This window comes from Carcharodon carcharias, chromosome 10 (genome assembly GCF_017639515.1).
Source record: "Carcharodon carcharias isolate sCarCar2 chromosome 10, sCarCar2.pri, whole genome shotgun sequence".
Taxonomy (NCBI): domain Eukaryota; kingdom Metazoa; phylum Chordata; class Chondrichthyes; order Lamniformes; family Lamnidae; genus Carcharodon; species Carcharodon carcharias.
In genome coordinates this window covers 34,654,175-34,671,135 of record NC_054476.1, presented here as the reverse complement: position 1 = coordinate 34,671,135, position 16,961 = coordinate 34,654,175, and the positions used below count along the sequence as shown (strand labels likewise).

Genomic DNA, 16,961 nt, shown 5'->3' with positions numbered 1-16,961 from the left:
CTGTTCTTGACAAAGTTGGAGATAGCATCAAGGCAGCAGACATTTGAACAATCCCTGAGAATGAAGGTGTCCCCTGTGTTCAATAACATTTACAGCTACATCTTTGGAAAATGCCTTGAATTAATATACACACCTGTCAGCTAAATGCTGGAGTTGTTAAAACAGACAGCAAGCCAAGTCAATGGAACATCTTTCATCTGTGTTTAAATTTGATCATAAATGCTCTCATCATAGCCTGCTCATTGTTAACATTACATAAAGTATTTTATTAACCTTAATTGTTCATTGTACTCACCCCCCCCCAGCATCAGAATGTAATTTTCTATACATTTCAAAGGTGCTGTATGAATGCAAGTTCATTGTTTTTGTAGATACTGTGCATATTAGTAGCTTTGCAGTGGGTTTGGTGTTTGCTATACAGAATGTGAGATGTTGAGGTTCTCTCAGTTCTGTTGTCTTTACTCTTTGTTCCACGTTACCTAATGTCCAATGTGCTCAGCAAATGGTGGGCAGTAACCCAGAATATGTGGTAAAAGTCGGGACAATGCTCACTGTAACACGTAAATTGTCCAGCAAATTTTGGTGTGAAGTGTGAATCAGCACAAGTCGCTGGATGATTTGCACCATTCACAAAAATTGCATATTAACCTCCCCATGAGTTCATGAAATTGCAACATTTACTCATTGAAGTCACCACAGAAAGTTAAGTCTAGCAATCGATAGCATAAGCATTCTTTTAACAAAATGGTAATTGTTTATGACTGCCAATCAACACCTCTGGTCCAGAAAATGACCAGTTAAGAGTGTGGAGTCTCATTCCTTCTGCTTGTTAATTGCTGTTGGAAACTTTTAAAGTGTCAAATTTTAAAATTTTAAATGTTTTTTTTCCTGACTTTTCCCCTCTCTTTCTCTCTCCCACTCTCTCTCTCCCTTAATCCAATCTATTTCTCTTTCTGGATCAAATTTGACTCTGATTCACGTGATTTCCTTCTCCATCACTCCCCGGTTTTCTTCTCAATACATACATCTCATTTGTTAGGATGGTCAACTGTTGGTTCCGTTCTTCACTGAGGTCCCTAGTGCCTTCGCTGCATCATTATCAGCTCACACCCCCAACAAGGCACAAAAACTTTAAAAAAAACCTAAACCTGCAGAATACATCTAACTAACATGGGCCATTATTGTGTTTTTGTTTCAAAAGAAACTGTACGAATTAAGAGAAAACAGTTTAACAGCAACTGTGTGTGTGATCAGCGGAGAAGTTGAGACAGTCTAGATCATAAGAACATCAGAACCAGGAGCAGGAATAGGTTATTTGGGGTCATCAACTTGTTCCACCATTTAATAAGACCATGGCTGATTTTTAACCTCTTTTCAATTCATTTATGGGATGTGGGCATCGGTAGCTAGGCCAGTATTTATTGCCCATTCCTAGTTGCCCTTGAGAAGCTGGTGTTGAGCTGCCTTCTTGAACCTCTGCAGTCCATGTGGTGTAGGTACACCCACAGTGCTGTTAGGAAGGGAGTTCCAGGATTTTGATGCTGTGACAGTGAAGGAATGGTGACATATTTCCAAGTCAGGATGGTGAGTGGCTTGGAGGAGAACTTGCAGGTGGTGGTGTTCCCATGTATCTGCTGCCCTTGTCCTTCTAGATGGTAGTGGTTGTGGGTTCGGAAGGTGCTGTGGAAGGTGCCTTGATGAGTTTCTGCAGTGCCTCAACACCATCACTAGGGTTGCTAACCAAGAATAAATGTACTTCTGAATGTTTCATCACATTAATTGGTCAACACATACATCCTTGTGACAAACTGCCTTTCTACGCCAATTGGAAAGCAAAAAGGCTCACTACCCAATTGGATGACGCTCGATTGTCAGCCAAACAGTCTTTTTTCAATATTTTCATATCTGTAAAGAGAAATGTTCAAAAAAAATGACAAAAAAGACAACCCAAGGTTTGCAATATCCAGATGAATTTTCTCCACGGCTGCACACAGCAGCGTCTTGGGTGTTGGTCTTCAATTCCTGGAGAATCCAGGCCAATCTTGGAGGATTGGCAACCAGAGCCACCATACTCTCTCAACTCCCCTATTATCCAAAAATCTGTAGATATCCATCTTAAATATACTCAACAATGGAGCATCCAAGTCAAGAAATTTCTCTTCATCTCAGTAGAAATGACCGGCTGCTTAATCTGGGACTGGTAACTCTGAGTTCCCGACTCCCCAGCTGAGGAGAAACATTTTCTCAGCATCTACCATGTCCGGCCATTAAGAATTTTATGCACTTCAATTAGTTCACACCTCATTCTCCTAACTGCAGTCCAGTCAGCAGATTTAGCATAGAAATGTCATCCTATCAATGGTTTTTGGCAGGGCTGGGCTATATTAAAACAGCGAGTCCTTCCCCGACGGATGACTGCAATGTGCTGCAGATTGTTTACGACCAAAACAACAACTGCTGCCGGTGTGTTGGGTCAAGGTCTTCTCACATCTTTTCATACTTGGAGTGGCAGCAATGGCTGAAGCTGTACCTTTCAACAACAGGACACAATCCCAAGCTTTATTGAAAAAAAGCGCCGGACATATCCACCTGTTGAAAGACACACTAGATCTTCCTTCCCACTGCATTTTGGTTGAATTCTGCTCCTCAACAAATAGATTCAGGTTCATTACGGCACAGAAGGTGGCCATTCAGCCCATGGAATCCATGCTAACTCTCTGTAGAACAATATCATCTTTGAGCTGAAACTATATTTAACAGGGGAGCCATTTACACTAAGGTATTTGATTACTTCAAATCTAGGTTCACAAAGTTAACCTTTCAGCTTCCTACATTTGTATAGCACCTTTAAAATAGTTGAACATCACAGGAATGTTAGCAAACAAACTGACACCGAGCCACACAAGAAGCTATTAGAGCAGGTGACCAAACAGATAGGTTTTAAGGAGCATCTTAAAGGAGGAGAACAAAGCAGAGAAGCTTAGGGAGAAAATTCCAAAGCTGAGGGTGAGTCAGCGGAAGACACAACTAACAGTGGTTGAGCGATTAAAATTGGGGATGTACAAGGGGTCAGAGTTGGAGAAGCACAGATATCTCGCAGGGATGTAGCTGGGGGAGGTTACAGAGATAGGGAGGGGCCAAGCTTGGTCAATGTAGACCTGCAACGTAAACAGATTTACTCGTTTAAAGAGATGCATTGTTCCATAAAAAAAAAATCATTGGGTTTACCTTACTCATGGTTTATCCATCATCCAGGCAGATTCATGGTTCTTAATACTGAAATTATACCTATCCCTTTTAATCCAAGTTTTTTTTTTAAAGCAATCAAACTGCAGCCCAGTACAAAAAAGAACAACTTCTCAATTTGAGTAAGTGAATCCAGTGGCAGCACATCTCTCCAAATATCAAAGGCATTTTATTTAAAAAAAAAACATCTGGCACTATATGAAGGATCTTTAAGCAATAACAGCTGTCTGGATCATCACACACATACACAGACAGACCCACGTCAACCGAATGCAGTTTGCTGGCTCCCCTTAGGTCAAAACAAAATTCTTAAAAGAGTAAAACGGATCATTAAACAGAAAGCAAGAGAGAGAGAAAAAGAAATCTTGCTCTTGATCTCCGCTGGGACTTACCCCTCAAGAGATGGAGCTTTCAATGCTCACATTGTTCCTGGTGGGACTAAACTGGAGCTTGGTTGGAACTAAGGAGTAAAACAGGAAGTAATTGTAGTCCTGCACCAGTCGGACGGAGTGCGCTGGCTTTATACAACTTCCAAATATTTCCTCCCTGTCTGAAAACTGCTACGTGTGAAGCCTTCTACCAGCAATGCACCTCGATCTTAAAATATAACATTTGATAAACACTTCCCATTTGTTCAGGAAGAAAATTTTAAAAACATCAATTTTCACATTAAATACAAAGAATATCACAGAATCGTTAAGATGCAGCAGGAGGCCATTCAGCCCATCGTGCCTGTGCCAGCTCTTTGAAAGAGCTATCCAATTAGTGCCACTCCACCCGCCCCTCCCTACAATAACACGGCAAATGTTTCCTTTGCAAGTATTTATCCAATTTCCTTTTGAAAACTTCCGCTCACATCATCCTTTCAGGCAGTGTATACCAGTCACCACAGCCCACGGTGTGTAAAAAAAAATATTCCTCACTCTCCCCCTGCCCTGATTCTTTTGTCAATTATCTTAAATCTGTACCCTCTGGTTACTGACCCTTCTGCAAGTGGAAACAGTTTATTCTTATTTACTCTATCAAAGCCCTTCATGATTATCTCCACTTAACCTTCTCCGCTGTAAGGTGAACAATCCCACCTTTTCCAGTCTCTCCACAACCCAAGTCCCTCCTCCTGGGTTCCATTCTAGTAAATCTCCACTGCATTCTCTCAAGGCTTGACATCCTTCCTGAAGTGTGAAGCCCAGAATTGGGCACGCTACTCCAGTAGAGACCCAGACAGTGTTTTATAACTGTTTAACATAACCTCTTTGATTTTGTACACTATGCCTGTATTTATAAGACCCACGATTCTGAATGCTTTTGTTTTAAGCTTCTCCACTTTTCCTGTTACCTTTAGGTCTATTAGCTGCATATTGTTGGAAAAAAGAGACATGGCTAAGCTTTGCGTCTTGCACTCATCAGGACACATGCAAGAATACCAATATAAGGGGGAAAACAACAATTTATACTGTATGAGAAGAGAGTGCTGATTGGTTGGCAAGCAGCATTGCCATAGAGAATGCACCACTGATGGTGACTGACAATTAACTGCCAAGCATTGTTTGAAATTTAAATCAGGCAGCTTAACCCTGATTGGTCAAGGCATTGCCCTGAGCAATGAGTAAATGAATGGCTGTCACTTATCTTTAGTTGAAACAGGCGCAGTGTACGTACATGTTCTTTCTGTCTGCGTAGAACAGGGCCCTGTGTGTTAATATACGTAGTTTCCAGTACACACAAATGGGCCACACCGCGAGCCTGAGTGACAATCTTAAATTGATGATCAGCTTAATTCTTAGCACACTGAGGATTATTTAGCAAATGTTGTCCAATCATGGAATCACAATCTAACGTTGGACACTGTGTTTTGAGTGTTGCAAACACGGGCTGGTTGAATATGGTCTGTACCCTGCCCATTGCGAACAGCGGCTGGGACACACTGTTTGATACAATCCACCAGTTTTTAGGACGTACAGCCTACATACCTAGCATCTCACACTGGCACTGAAATTCATATACCATATTACTCATTTGCCTGATAGACAGAATGTCTTTTTGGCTTGATGGCAGCACTTGTTGGTGGCAAATACCACTCATGTTGCTGCTGCATAGTAGCAGCATGAAACAGCTAGCTTCACCTAGTGCTCGAATTTTTGAGATACCTTACCCCAGGGTAATCCGAGGTAGACTGGGCGCTTTTCAGGGCTGAAAGTGACGGCTTTAGGCCCGTTTATGAGATTTTTTCCAGCAATACTCAAGCTCTGTATTACCAAATGACTACTTCTATAAGCTGCCTTGCTGCAATCTCCAATGTTTTACTATAAAATTAGTTTTGAGTTTATCAAGGTACTGAAACTCAAACATCGTGTGTTCATTTTCACCTGTATTTCAGACACAGCCATGTTGGTAAAGGCGATCTAGCAGGCATTCAGACAGCCACCTGAAATTGGCATTGGACTCTTTACAGGTATAAGGGGCCTGTTCTAAGCCACATTTGCAAAAACAGATTTGAAATAAGTGGATCAGGAACCTCTCTAAATTTTAAAATATGTTTCTATGGAGAGAGGAGGAGGAGTTGTGTCCCCAACTCAACAGCTTTTGCGAATGAGCTTGTAGCAGAATGGGTTAAAAGTTATGGTAATGAGATAGTGATGTGTATCATGATGTAACAGTGATATCCGCAGTCATATGCCATAGGCTCTATGGAGCAGATGGAATAGTCTGCACACAAGAGAGGTCTGCTTACCTAGCTGTATATAGCGTAAATAAAACAGTTATGAAGCAATCCGCCTGAGTCAGACCAGAGATATTCACAAGTAGAGGGAGGCCTTCCAGTATAGGTTAGGCCACGAGACCAAACCACAAAAGAGAGCTTGCCTCCAATTATCACTCTTTCCCTCCTGTCCCCCCACCTCCACCAGCCACTGTTGGTGGGGCAAACTCTCCTGGCTGGCCTCCCACCTCCGTCTCACAAGTCCCATTCACCTATCACCTCTTTGCTTGCTGATCTACATTGACTTTTGGTCAAACAACACTTTGAATTTAAAATTTGCATCCTTGTTTTCAAATCCCTCCATGGCCTCACCCTGTCCTGTCTCTATGATCTCCTCCAGCCCTATAATCCTTCAAGATCTCTGCGCTCCTGGCTTCTTGCACATCCCCAATTTTAATTGTTCCACCATTGGCAGCTGTGTGTTAGGCTTCTGATAGCCAGTTGGTGAATGAAGAAGCCAGAGCCAATCATTACACAGTTTAGATTTATTCACAGATTGAAACAAGTATCCTCCTCCTCCTTCAGATTGCATGCCCTAAGAGGGTGTTGCAATCATTGACTTCCAATGGATTGTCCACGATTACGCTTGCAAAGTACTGCAGTGGTTTGCCATTGCTTTCTGTAGTATGGCTGACCAGGAAACTTTCTCGTTCTTCACCACCTGCTATCAGGCATAATGAAATGATTTTTAGGCTGATAATCAACTTGTTTGGCCATGTTATGAACATACCTTCTATACCCATCAAATCCTGAAGTGGCAGTGGAACCTGGAGCTTCTGACCCAGAGGTAGGCACGCAGCCACTGTGCTACAAAACCCCTGCTATTACATGTATATACATCCAAGTGCAACCCTTATGCCAATGTCAGTGAGTGCCTCTTTATATGTACTTAAATAGCAACACAGTCAATACCCTCCACCTGAAAAAAGTTAACCACACTTGATATACAAATAAAACCGTGTCTTCAGCTATTTGCACCCCAATCTCTGGAATTCCTTCCCTAAACCTCTCCGCTTCATTTTCCTCTTCAAAGGCAATATTTCCACGAGAGGCTCTGTGTCAAACTTTCACTTTACACTCCTCTGAGGCAGCTTGGGATGCTTTACTACGTTAAAATGCAGTACAAATGGAAGTTGTTTCACTATGTGGCCCAACTTTCATTTTAGAAAAACGCATGGCCTGTTTGTGGAGACCTGACAGGTGCAGGAAGCTCATGCTCAAAAACAATGTTAATGGTGTGCGAGGCCAAATTTCAGGCATATCTAGGGCCTCCTGGTTGGTGCCATTGCTGTTGGGAGTGCCAGTTATGGACTGAAAATTGGACACAACCAATTTTCCAAAGTCTTCAAAGGGAAAGGGAGGGGAAAAAGTGAGCAATGAGGAAAATAAAATCCAATAGGTGTGAAGTGTTTCCCTGAGGTTGTGGTTAAGGCATATTTATAAGCACAAATGGTGTTCTACTTTCCATCTGGCCCACAGATCTGATTGGTACAGAACAAGCATTTGGGAGATTTGTTCTATTCTTTTACTCTGACACCCTAACCCTAACTATACACATGACTTCCCATTAAACTGAAAGATTTGCAACATATTTAATACCTACAGTAGCTTGGCAGCAAGGTTAGACAAGGTTGTGCTGAAAAGCAATTGAACTCAACAAAGGTTATGAAACTGAGACACACCACACAGTATTATGGAATACCATATGTAATCGGACCCCAGGGGGATAAAGGGTAAACACAAGTGCACTAGAAATGAACAGACAAAATAAACAGAGCTACAGAATGAACCAGATCTCAGGATTATATTTCTTATATGGAATTAACCATTTATTTAACAAATTGGAGGAAAGAAAACCTCACCAAACTCTCTGACAGTAAGGGTTACCAATTCTGGTTTATTCCTGGAGTTCTCACTCATTTCCAAATGCCCAGCCCCCACAACCACCCCCCACCACCCCGCGCCCCTCTCCCCGGCCATTGGTCACCTCACACATCCATCCTTGCAAAACCCTGCCTTCACACCCATGTAGGATGAATTTGTTTCCCGACTGTTTGATGTCAAAAATCATCCAGCCAATATTTTCATCTCCACTAATCTTATTTTTTGAAAAGACTAATGAATGAACGGGCTCACAGAAAATGAAAACAAGATACAGCTACTTCTTGAGAGTGCCTTACTATTTCCCTCTTGACTTCTGGCAACAGTCGTGTCCCAAAGATTCCTGGAGACTCCAGGCCAAACCTGGAAGGGTCGCAAATGTATTTAACAGTACAGTTTAGTTCCTTTACAGACACATGAATCATATTAAACAGCTGTATCATGTGGCTTTACTGTAACGTGCTTCTCGTGCAGATCTCAAAAGTTTTGCTTACGGAAGCTGTCAGTGGATGATGTATTTACAAGATTCGAAGGTTGGGTTTATATTAGGCTCTTTGGGAACCCACATCAGGGCTTCAAGCTGCTTAAACTCAACCAGAACTCTGCTGCCCATATCTTAACTCACATCAAGTCACGTTCACTCATCATCCCAGTGGTCGCTGACCTACATTGGATTCTGGCTTGACCTGGATTTTTAAAAACATTTTCATGGAATTAGTGCATTGCTTGCAAAGCCAGCATTTGCTGCTCATCCCTAATTGCCCTTGAGAAGGTGATGATGAGCCACATTCTTGAACTGCTGCAGCCCATCTGGTGTAGGTACACCTACAGTGCTGCTAGGAAGGCAACTACAGGATTTTGATCCAACAAAAGTGAAGGAATGGCGATATAGTTCCAGGTCAGGTATGTGGCTTGGTGGGGAACTTGCAGGTGATGGTGTTCACCTGCATCTGTTGCCCTCATCTTTCTAGGTGGTCAAGGTCCTGGGTTCAGAAGGTGCTGCCAAAAAAGCCTTGGCAAGTTGTTGCAGCTCATCTTGTACACAATGCACACTGCTGCCACTGTGTGTTGGTGGCGGAGGAAGTGAAGGTTTAATGTGATGGATAAGGTGCTGATTAAGTTGGCTACTTTGCCCTGGACGGTGTCAAATGTTGTTGGAGCTGCATTCACCCAGGTAAATGGAGAGCATTCCGTCACACTCCTGACTTGGAATGTTACTTTTTTTTAATTCACTCATGGGGTATGAGTGTCACTGGCTAGGCCAGCATTTGTTACCCATCCATAGTCGTCCTTGAGAAGGTGGTGGTGAGCCACCTTCTTGAACTGCTGCAGTCCATGTGGTGTAGGTACATGCACAGTGCTGTTAGGGAGGGAGCTACAGGATTTTGACCCAGCGACTGTGAAGGAATGGTGATATACTTACAAGTCAGGATGTGAGAGGCTTGGAGGGGGACTTGCGGTTGGTGGTGTTCCCATCTATCTGCTGCCCTTGTCCTTCTAGGTGGTAGTGGTCATGGATTTGGAGGGTTCCTGCGGTGCAACTTGTAGCTGGTACACACTGCTGCCACTGTGCATTGGTGGTGGAGAGAGTGAATGTTTGTGGACGGGGTGTCAATTAAGTTGGCCGCTTTGTCCTGGATGGTGTCAAGCTTCGAGTGTTGTTGGAGCTGCACTCATCCAGGCAAGGGGAGAGTATTCCATTGCATTCCTGACTTGTGCCTTGTAGATGGTGGACAGACTTTGGGGAGTCAGGAGGTAAGTTACATGCCCAGAGTTCCTAGCTTCTGACCTGCTCTTACAGCCACAGTATTTATATGGCAAGTCCAGTTCAATGTTTGGTCAATGGTAACCACCAGGATGTTGATAGCGGGGGATTCAGTGATGGTAATGCCATTGAATGTCAAGTGGTGATGATTGGATTCTTATTGGAGATGGTCATTGCCTGGCAATTGTGTGGCGTGAATGTTACTTGCCAATTATCAAGCCAGATTGTTCTCCAAGTCCTGCATATGGACACAGAATACTTCAGTATCTGAGGAGTCAAAAATAGTACTGAACACTAAAATCATCAGGGGACATTTCCATTTCTGACCTTATGATGAAGGGAAGGTCATTGATGAATCAGCTGAAGGTAGTGTCTTAGTTCCAACCATCCTAAGGAACACCTGTAGCGATGTCTGGGGATGGAGATGATTGGCCTCTAACAAACAACTATCTTAATTTGTGCTGGGTATGACATCAACCAATGGAGTGTTTTGTCCCCGATTCCCACCGACTTCAACTTTGCTAGGGCTCCTTGATGCCAGTCAGTCAGTCAAATGCTGTCTTGATGTCAAAGGCAGTCACTCTCACCTCATCTCTGGAGTTCAGCCCTTTTGTCCATGTTGGACCAAGGCTGTAACAAGGTCAGGAGCTGGGTGGCTCTGGCAGAACCCAAACTGAGCACTAACCAGCAGGTTATTGCTGAGTAAGTGTCGCCTAATAGCATTGTTAATGACACCTTTCATCACTTTGCTGATGATGGAGAGTAGGCTGATGGGGCAGTAACTGGATGGATTGGATTGGTCCTCCTTTTGTAGACAGGAAGCCTAGCACAACTTTCCACATTGCCAGGTAGATACTAGTACTGTAACTGCACTGGAACAGCCCACAGCCTTTGCTGTATCCAGTGCCTGCAGCTGTTTCTTGATATCACGTGGAGTGAATTGAATTGGCTGAAGACTGGCATCCGTGATGCTGGGGACCTCCAGAGGAGGCCGAGATGGATCATCCACACAGCCCTTCTGGCTGAAGATTGTTGCAAATGCTTCAGCCTTGTCTTTTGCACTAATGTGCTGGGCTCCCCCATCATTGAGGATGGGAATATTTGTGGAGCCTCATCCACCAATTAGTTGTTTAATTATTCACCACCATTTACAGCTGGATATGGCAGGACTGCAGAGCTTTGATCTGATTTGTCTGCTGTGGGATCGCTTAGCTCTGCCTATTGTAAATTGGACTATGTGTGCCAAACATCAAAAACAAAGTCATAGTCACACCAGGCTGACACCTTATTTTTATGTATTCCTAGTGCTGCTCCTGCATAAAGGGTTAATGTGAGTACAGTACCACCCCTACAGTGATGTAAGAAGGCACATGACCCAGAGCCTGGGTCAGTCTAGAGATGGGTAAAGACCTACACTGCAGTCAGCTCCATATCTGTACCATCTAATGTAAATATGTACATTATGAGTTGTTAATAAAGACTTGCTGTTAATATACTTGAGACTACAAAGCCTACTTCATTGTGTTCAAAGTAGGATTCTTCACAGTCCTCATTGAACTCGGGCTGATCTCTTGGCTTGATGGTAATGGTAGAGTGAGGGATATGCCAGCCTATGAGGTTACAGAATATGACTAATAACAATTCTGCTGTTGATGTCCTACAGCAACTCATTGGTGCCCAGTTTTGAGCTTCTATAAATTATGAATTTATCCCATTTAGAACGGTGGTAGTGCTACATATTGGGTGGTATCTCCAGCATGAAGATGGGTCTTAGTCTCCACAAGGACTGTGTGGTGGTCACTCCAGCAATACTATCATTAACAGTTGCTTCTGGGAAAAGTAGATTGGTGAGGGTGAGGTCAAGTACATTTTCCCCTCTTGTTGGTTTCCTCAACCTCAGCTAGAGGCCCAATCCGGCAGATATGCCCTTCGAGACTTGACCAGCGTTGAAGTCTTCCACCAGAGTACATTCTGTGCTCTTGCCATTCTCAGTGCTGCTCCTTCTTCCAAGTGGTGTTCAACATGGAGTATTAATTCATCGGCTGAGGGAGGGTGGTATGTATTTGACCTGATGCCATGAGACTTCATGGGGTCTGGATTCAATGTTGAGGACTCCCTGGACAAATTCCTCCCCAACTGTATACCACTGTGCCGTCACCTCTGGTGGGGCAGGATATACCCAGGGATGGTGATGGCGGTGTCTGGGACATTGGCTGTAAGATATGATTCAGTGACTATGTCAGATTGTTGCGTAACTAGAGTATGGGACCTCTCTCTTACTTTTGTCACAAGCCCCCAGATGTTAGTAGGGGGACTTTGCAGGGTTGACTGGGCATGGTGCGACGCTGTCAATTTCTGCATACGTTGATGCCAGGTGGCCTGTTTGATTTTATTCCTTTTTTTCATTTTTCTGTAGCAGTTTGATACCACTGAGTGGCTTGCTAGGCCATTTCAGTGAGTAGTTAAGAATCAACATGAGTGTGTAGGTCTGGAGTCACACGTAGGCCGACCAGGTAAGGACAGTAGATTTCCTTCCCTAAAGGGATTAGTAACAAGATGGGTTTTTGTGACAACCCAATAGTTTCATGGTCACCATTACTGCGACTAATTTTTAATTCCAAATGAATTAATTTATTCATTCATTTTAAAAATTCTAATCCTGGTTTTCAAATCCCTCTATGGGGTTGTCCCTCCCTTTCTGTTTAAATTCCTCCAACTCTGATCACTGTGCTCATCCAAATCTGGTCTCGTGTTTCCCTGATTTAATCGCCACACTACGGTGGTCGTGCCTTCAGGTACCTGGACCCCAAGTTCCAGGACTACCTCTCTAAACCTCTCTCCTGCTTTAAGACAGTCCTTAAAACCTACCTTTTTGATCAAGCTTTTGTTTATCTTCCCTAATATCTCCTTGTGTGGCTCCTGTCAAATTTTCTTTTTGATAATCACTCCTGTGAAAAGTCCTTGGGACGTTTTGTATATTAAAGGCACTTTATAAATGCAGCTGTTGTTTTATTTTTTCCTGATTTCAAATGCGATTCTAAGAACTGGATTCCACCAATTATATCCTCACAACATTTGTGTGTGATGTCTGAAACCCTACGAAAAACTAGGAGCCAGATTTATTAGTGTAAACACCAGGAGCTAGTTCATAGGCCCTTGGTTCCTGAACTCCTAATTAAATCAAGACAATGGAAAAACAGCTTTTGGGAGTGAATCTCCAATCATGCTGAGAGTGTGTTTCTCAGAATGCACAAGCTGGGATTTTGCATCCTGTACAGAGGGAGCGCTGCAGAGCTTCTGCCTTTTGGATGAGATGTTAAATTGAGGCATCTGTCTGTTCTCTCAGGCAGATGTACAAGACCCCAAGGCCAATATTTCAAAGGAGAGATGAAGAGTTCTCCCTGGTGCTCTGACTGACATTTAATCCCTCAAGCAACATCACTAAAATCTGGTTTTTCACCACATTGCGATTTGGGGGAGCTTATGGAGCATAAATTGGCTTCCATGTTTCCTGCATTATAACAGTGATTATACATCCAATGAAGTGTCTTTTTGAAGTGAAGCGATTTGGGACATCCTGAGGTTGTGAAAGGTGCTATAGAAATGAATCTCTTTTATGGCAAGAAGGAATGAAGGAAGAGTGTTATGGGGCACACAGCTTCAACAATGTTCTACCCAACTAGCAAGAAATTTGCCAACAGTAAAGATGTTCTTATTTAAGGTATAGCCAATGGGTAAAATCTAAACTTGAAGGTCCCAAAGTATTTCAGAGTCACCTGATGTTTTGGTTACTGAATTGTTGTAACAACCAATGCAACAGCCAATTTGTACACAGCAAGATTCCGTAAACAGTAACAGATAAATGGTCTGATAATCTTTTAGTGATAAAAGCAGAAATTGCTGGAAATACTGAGCAGATCAGAAGAGAGCAACAAAGTTAATGCCCCAGGTATATTCTGTTGCAAGCTCATTGACTTGTAATATTGGCCAGCATTTTCCTGATTGGGCCGCGGTCTCGACATTGGGACCATATGCGTGTCTCAAGCCCATGTTTGACAGCAACTTGACCATCTGTGCATATTTACAGGAGGTGGCTAATTAAGAGGCTGCCTCTGCCACCCTATTAAGGGCAACAGATGGGTTCTTGAGGTGAGAGGCCCAATCAGAGGCTCTGCAGCCATATCCAGCCGGCAGCCCCACCAGGAGGAGTGGGCCCTGCTGAGGAAGAGAGGTGAGCACACGGGCATCTCAAATTTGGAGGCACTCAAGGGCACTTTCTGCAAATTTGAGAAGGAAGAGACTCTCAGCTGACTGGGCCATCGGTGTGGAGGGGAAACTTTGCCACAGGACTGACTTTGGCCAGAGCTGTGGCCTTTCATCCTGGCAGCTCCTGCATTAGGGCTGCCTGCTACAGGGAGATAGGCTCTGAAGAGCTGTCAGGCTCCACACTCAGTGGAGGAGCAAGAGGCACTTCAACAACAGGAAACTGCCATCGCCTTTAGAAGAGAGTCTCCATGTGGAGCCTAAATTGGTCTAATTGGCTGCCTGTATCTGTGGAGTGGGCTGCTGAATTTGTTCTGAGCCCCCCCCCCCCCCCCCCCCCCCCCCCCCCCCCCCCCCACCGGGAACCTCATCTGGAGGAGAGTGCAACTCTCTAAATTTCCAGGCCCTCCCCCTCCCCCACCGCCTCCAAAACCACCTGCGAGGGCTGGAAAAATTCAGCCTGTTATCTGTCTCTCTCTCTCCACAGATGCTGCCTACCTGCTGAATGTTTCTAACATTTACTGTCTTTGCTTCAAATCTCCAACATCTCAGCTGAAATATGGCACTTCCAGCAGTGCAGCACTCCCTTAGTACTGCACTGGGAGTGTCAGCCTGAGTTATTGGATCTGTTGACTGGAGCTTGAACCCACAATCTTCCAACCCAAAAGGCAGAGTGTGACCTCCTGGACCATGGCTGATCCAAGTGACGTGAGACTTTCTCTCTCTCTCCTGCAATACCATTTTTAATTTGCATAATCTGTGTGAACGCCACTCATATACTTACAGAAAAATGATCCAGCCAGTTAGCAATGGTTTGAACAGTAGCAGCAGGGATGTGACTCCGTACTTCCTCCTTCTCGTGCTCACTTCCCAACATTTCCAAGCCAATCCGCAAATCTTCCACAAGCTGTAAAATCTGCAGAGACCTCAGATAGGTTGGCGGGATAGGCGAGGTGATATCAAAGATTCCATTTGAATATTCTGCTGCAGCCTTGGAACCTACCGGAGCAAAGCAAACGAAAAACCTTTACATTCGAAAATGAATCACTAGTTACCCTTTCAAATTATAAGGCAAAGCACACAGCTCATTGGAGAGGACACAGAAGGTCGGCTCTTTTAAAAACAATTATTCATTTTCAGGATGTGGGATGTTATCCATTCCCAGTCACCCCTTTCAGAAGGTAATGATGAGCCACCTTCTTGAAACGTTGCAGTCCATGTGGTGAAACTGATCCCACATTGCTCTTTGACAGAGTGTTCTAGGATTTTTGACCCACTGACTTAATTCGGGATGGTATGCTACTTGGAGGGAAATTTGGGAGGTGGTGATTATTGTATAAGGGTCTGGCATAGTAAGGGTTAATGTGGGATTGGGAACAGTACCACCTACACTGTGATGTAAAGGATTACGTGACCAGAGTCCAGAGGCCAGTCTTGTGCTGGACAGAGATGTGGATACAGGCAAGCATAGACAGCTCCAAGCTTAGGTCTTATAACTATACTCATATTTACCGTATAAGCAGTTAATAAACACTGTTAAACTATACAATACTTAGAACCTCTTCATGAGATCTATCAAACTATACACAATATCTTACAGCAGTGATGGGTTTGCGGTAATTGTGAACAGGCTTTTAATTCACTGTGAACCATTTAGGGCTGAGAGGAGGAGAACATTCTCAACACCGGGGGCTTGTGAATCTTAGGAATTCTCTACGCCAGAGAGCTGGGGGTATTCACTCATTGAGGATATACAAGACTGAGATCAATAGATTTTTGGGTATTAAGGAAATGAAGGGATACGCGGAGTGGGTAGGGAAGAAGTTCGAGGTACACGATGAACCTTGTGACGGTGAAGCAGGCTCAAAGGGCCAAACGACCTACTTCTGCTCCTATTTTTATGTTCTTAAATTGTGATGTGTACACTGCTTAAGATGCCTTACGGAAAGCATCTCAAAGATTGGCACAGATGAGTGAGACAATTCAGTGAGGACATGGGGAAATGAAGCAGTACATCAGAAGGGTAATTGCTGACAGGTTTCAGTAGAAAACTAATCCCTCAACCCTGTCCCTTGTGGAAAGGATAGGTGTCCCACATTGCAAAAACCAGATGGAAATGATAAAATTCCCTATCTGATTGATTTGAAGAATCTTTAATTTGATTTATTAGGAATAGGAGGCAGCTAATTGGCCCCTCCAACCTAGCCTGCCACTCTCCTAGATCAACACTGTGATGAAACCTAAACTCATCTCTGTAGGTTGGGAACTCCAGTTCCGGATGAAGCTCAGGCCTTCCGCACATGTGCCAGCTGGGAAATGGCCAGACGTGCACAGTTCGGGTTTTTCCTGTTCTTCTGGCTGGGGACCAGCCCTGCATGCCTGTCCAGCAGAGGAAAAACAGAACTGCGCAAAAAAACAGGTCAGGTGACCTGATACAGAGCTTCATTATCTTCTAGGTGTCCCAGGTAGCAGGACAGGAAGGAAGCCCCAAAACCAAGGAGGAGGAAAGGGAAAGGTCCCAAAAGGTAAGGGACGAAGATCGGGGACAGGAGTAGGGCCCATTAAATGAAGTTAATGAAAGGAGCAGAGTAACAGGCTCCAAATTCAAGAAAAATTGCAAGGAGCAGACTTTAAGTGATGTGGGCACGAGAAGCCTCCTGAAGATCCGAGATGGCAGTTGCGGGTTGGTGACTCCAACTGGCCGTCGGGGCAGAGGTACCCCCTCTGCTTGGCACAGCCGAAAATCTGAAACTGTGCTTCGAAGGTGAAGCTCGAGTGTACTCAGGGATCCAGGGGAAAAGGAATCTCAGAAGGTGAAATTGAAACCAGACAAGGTGGGTCATTGTTGAAGCTGTCCGTGTGGGAACCACTTTTGAGCAGAATTCCAAGTTGAGATCTTCAAATGTGGAGACTGGAAACCCCTCGTGAGAACGACAAGGTTTCAGTGGGATAAACATCTGGGTGGGTTGTTGAGAAGCCCATGGAATTGGGTTTGATAGCATGTCATCCATTGTGTAGTGTGGTGTGTCTGCCACAGTTCGCCTGTTA

The 16,961-nt window shown here is 44.0% G+C and overlaps 1 protein-coding gene across 13 annotated transcripts in view; it reads right to left on the bottom strand.

The window, feature by feature from the left end:
• Positions 1–16,961, bottom strand: part of LOC121283058 (liprin-beta-2-like) — a 312,826-nt gene that overhangs the window by 133,223 nt on the left and 162,642 nt on the right. For all 13 annotated transcript variants that reach the window (XM_041197066.1, XM_041197067.1, XM_041197065.1 and 10 more), the window contains exon 3: positions 14,698–14,912. In XM_041197066.1, coding sequence (XP_041053000.1) covers positions 14,698–14,912 — 215 coding nt within the window. The remainder of the gene's footprint in view (positions 1–14,697; positions 14,913–16,961) is intronic.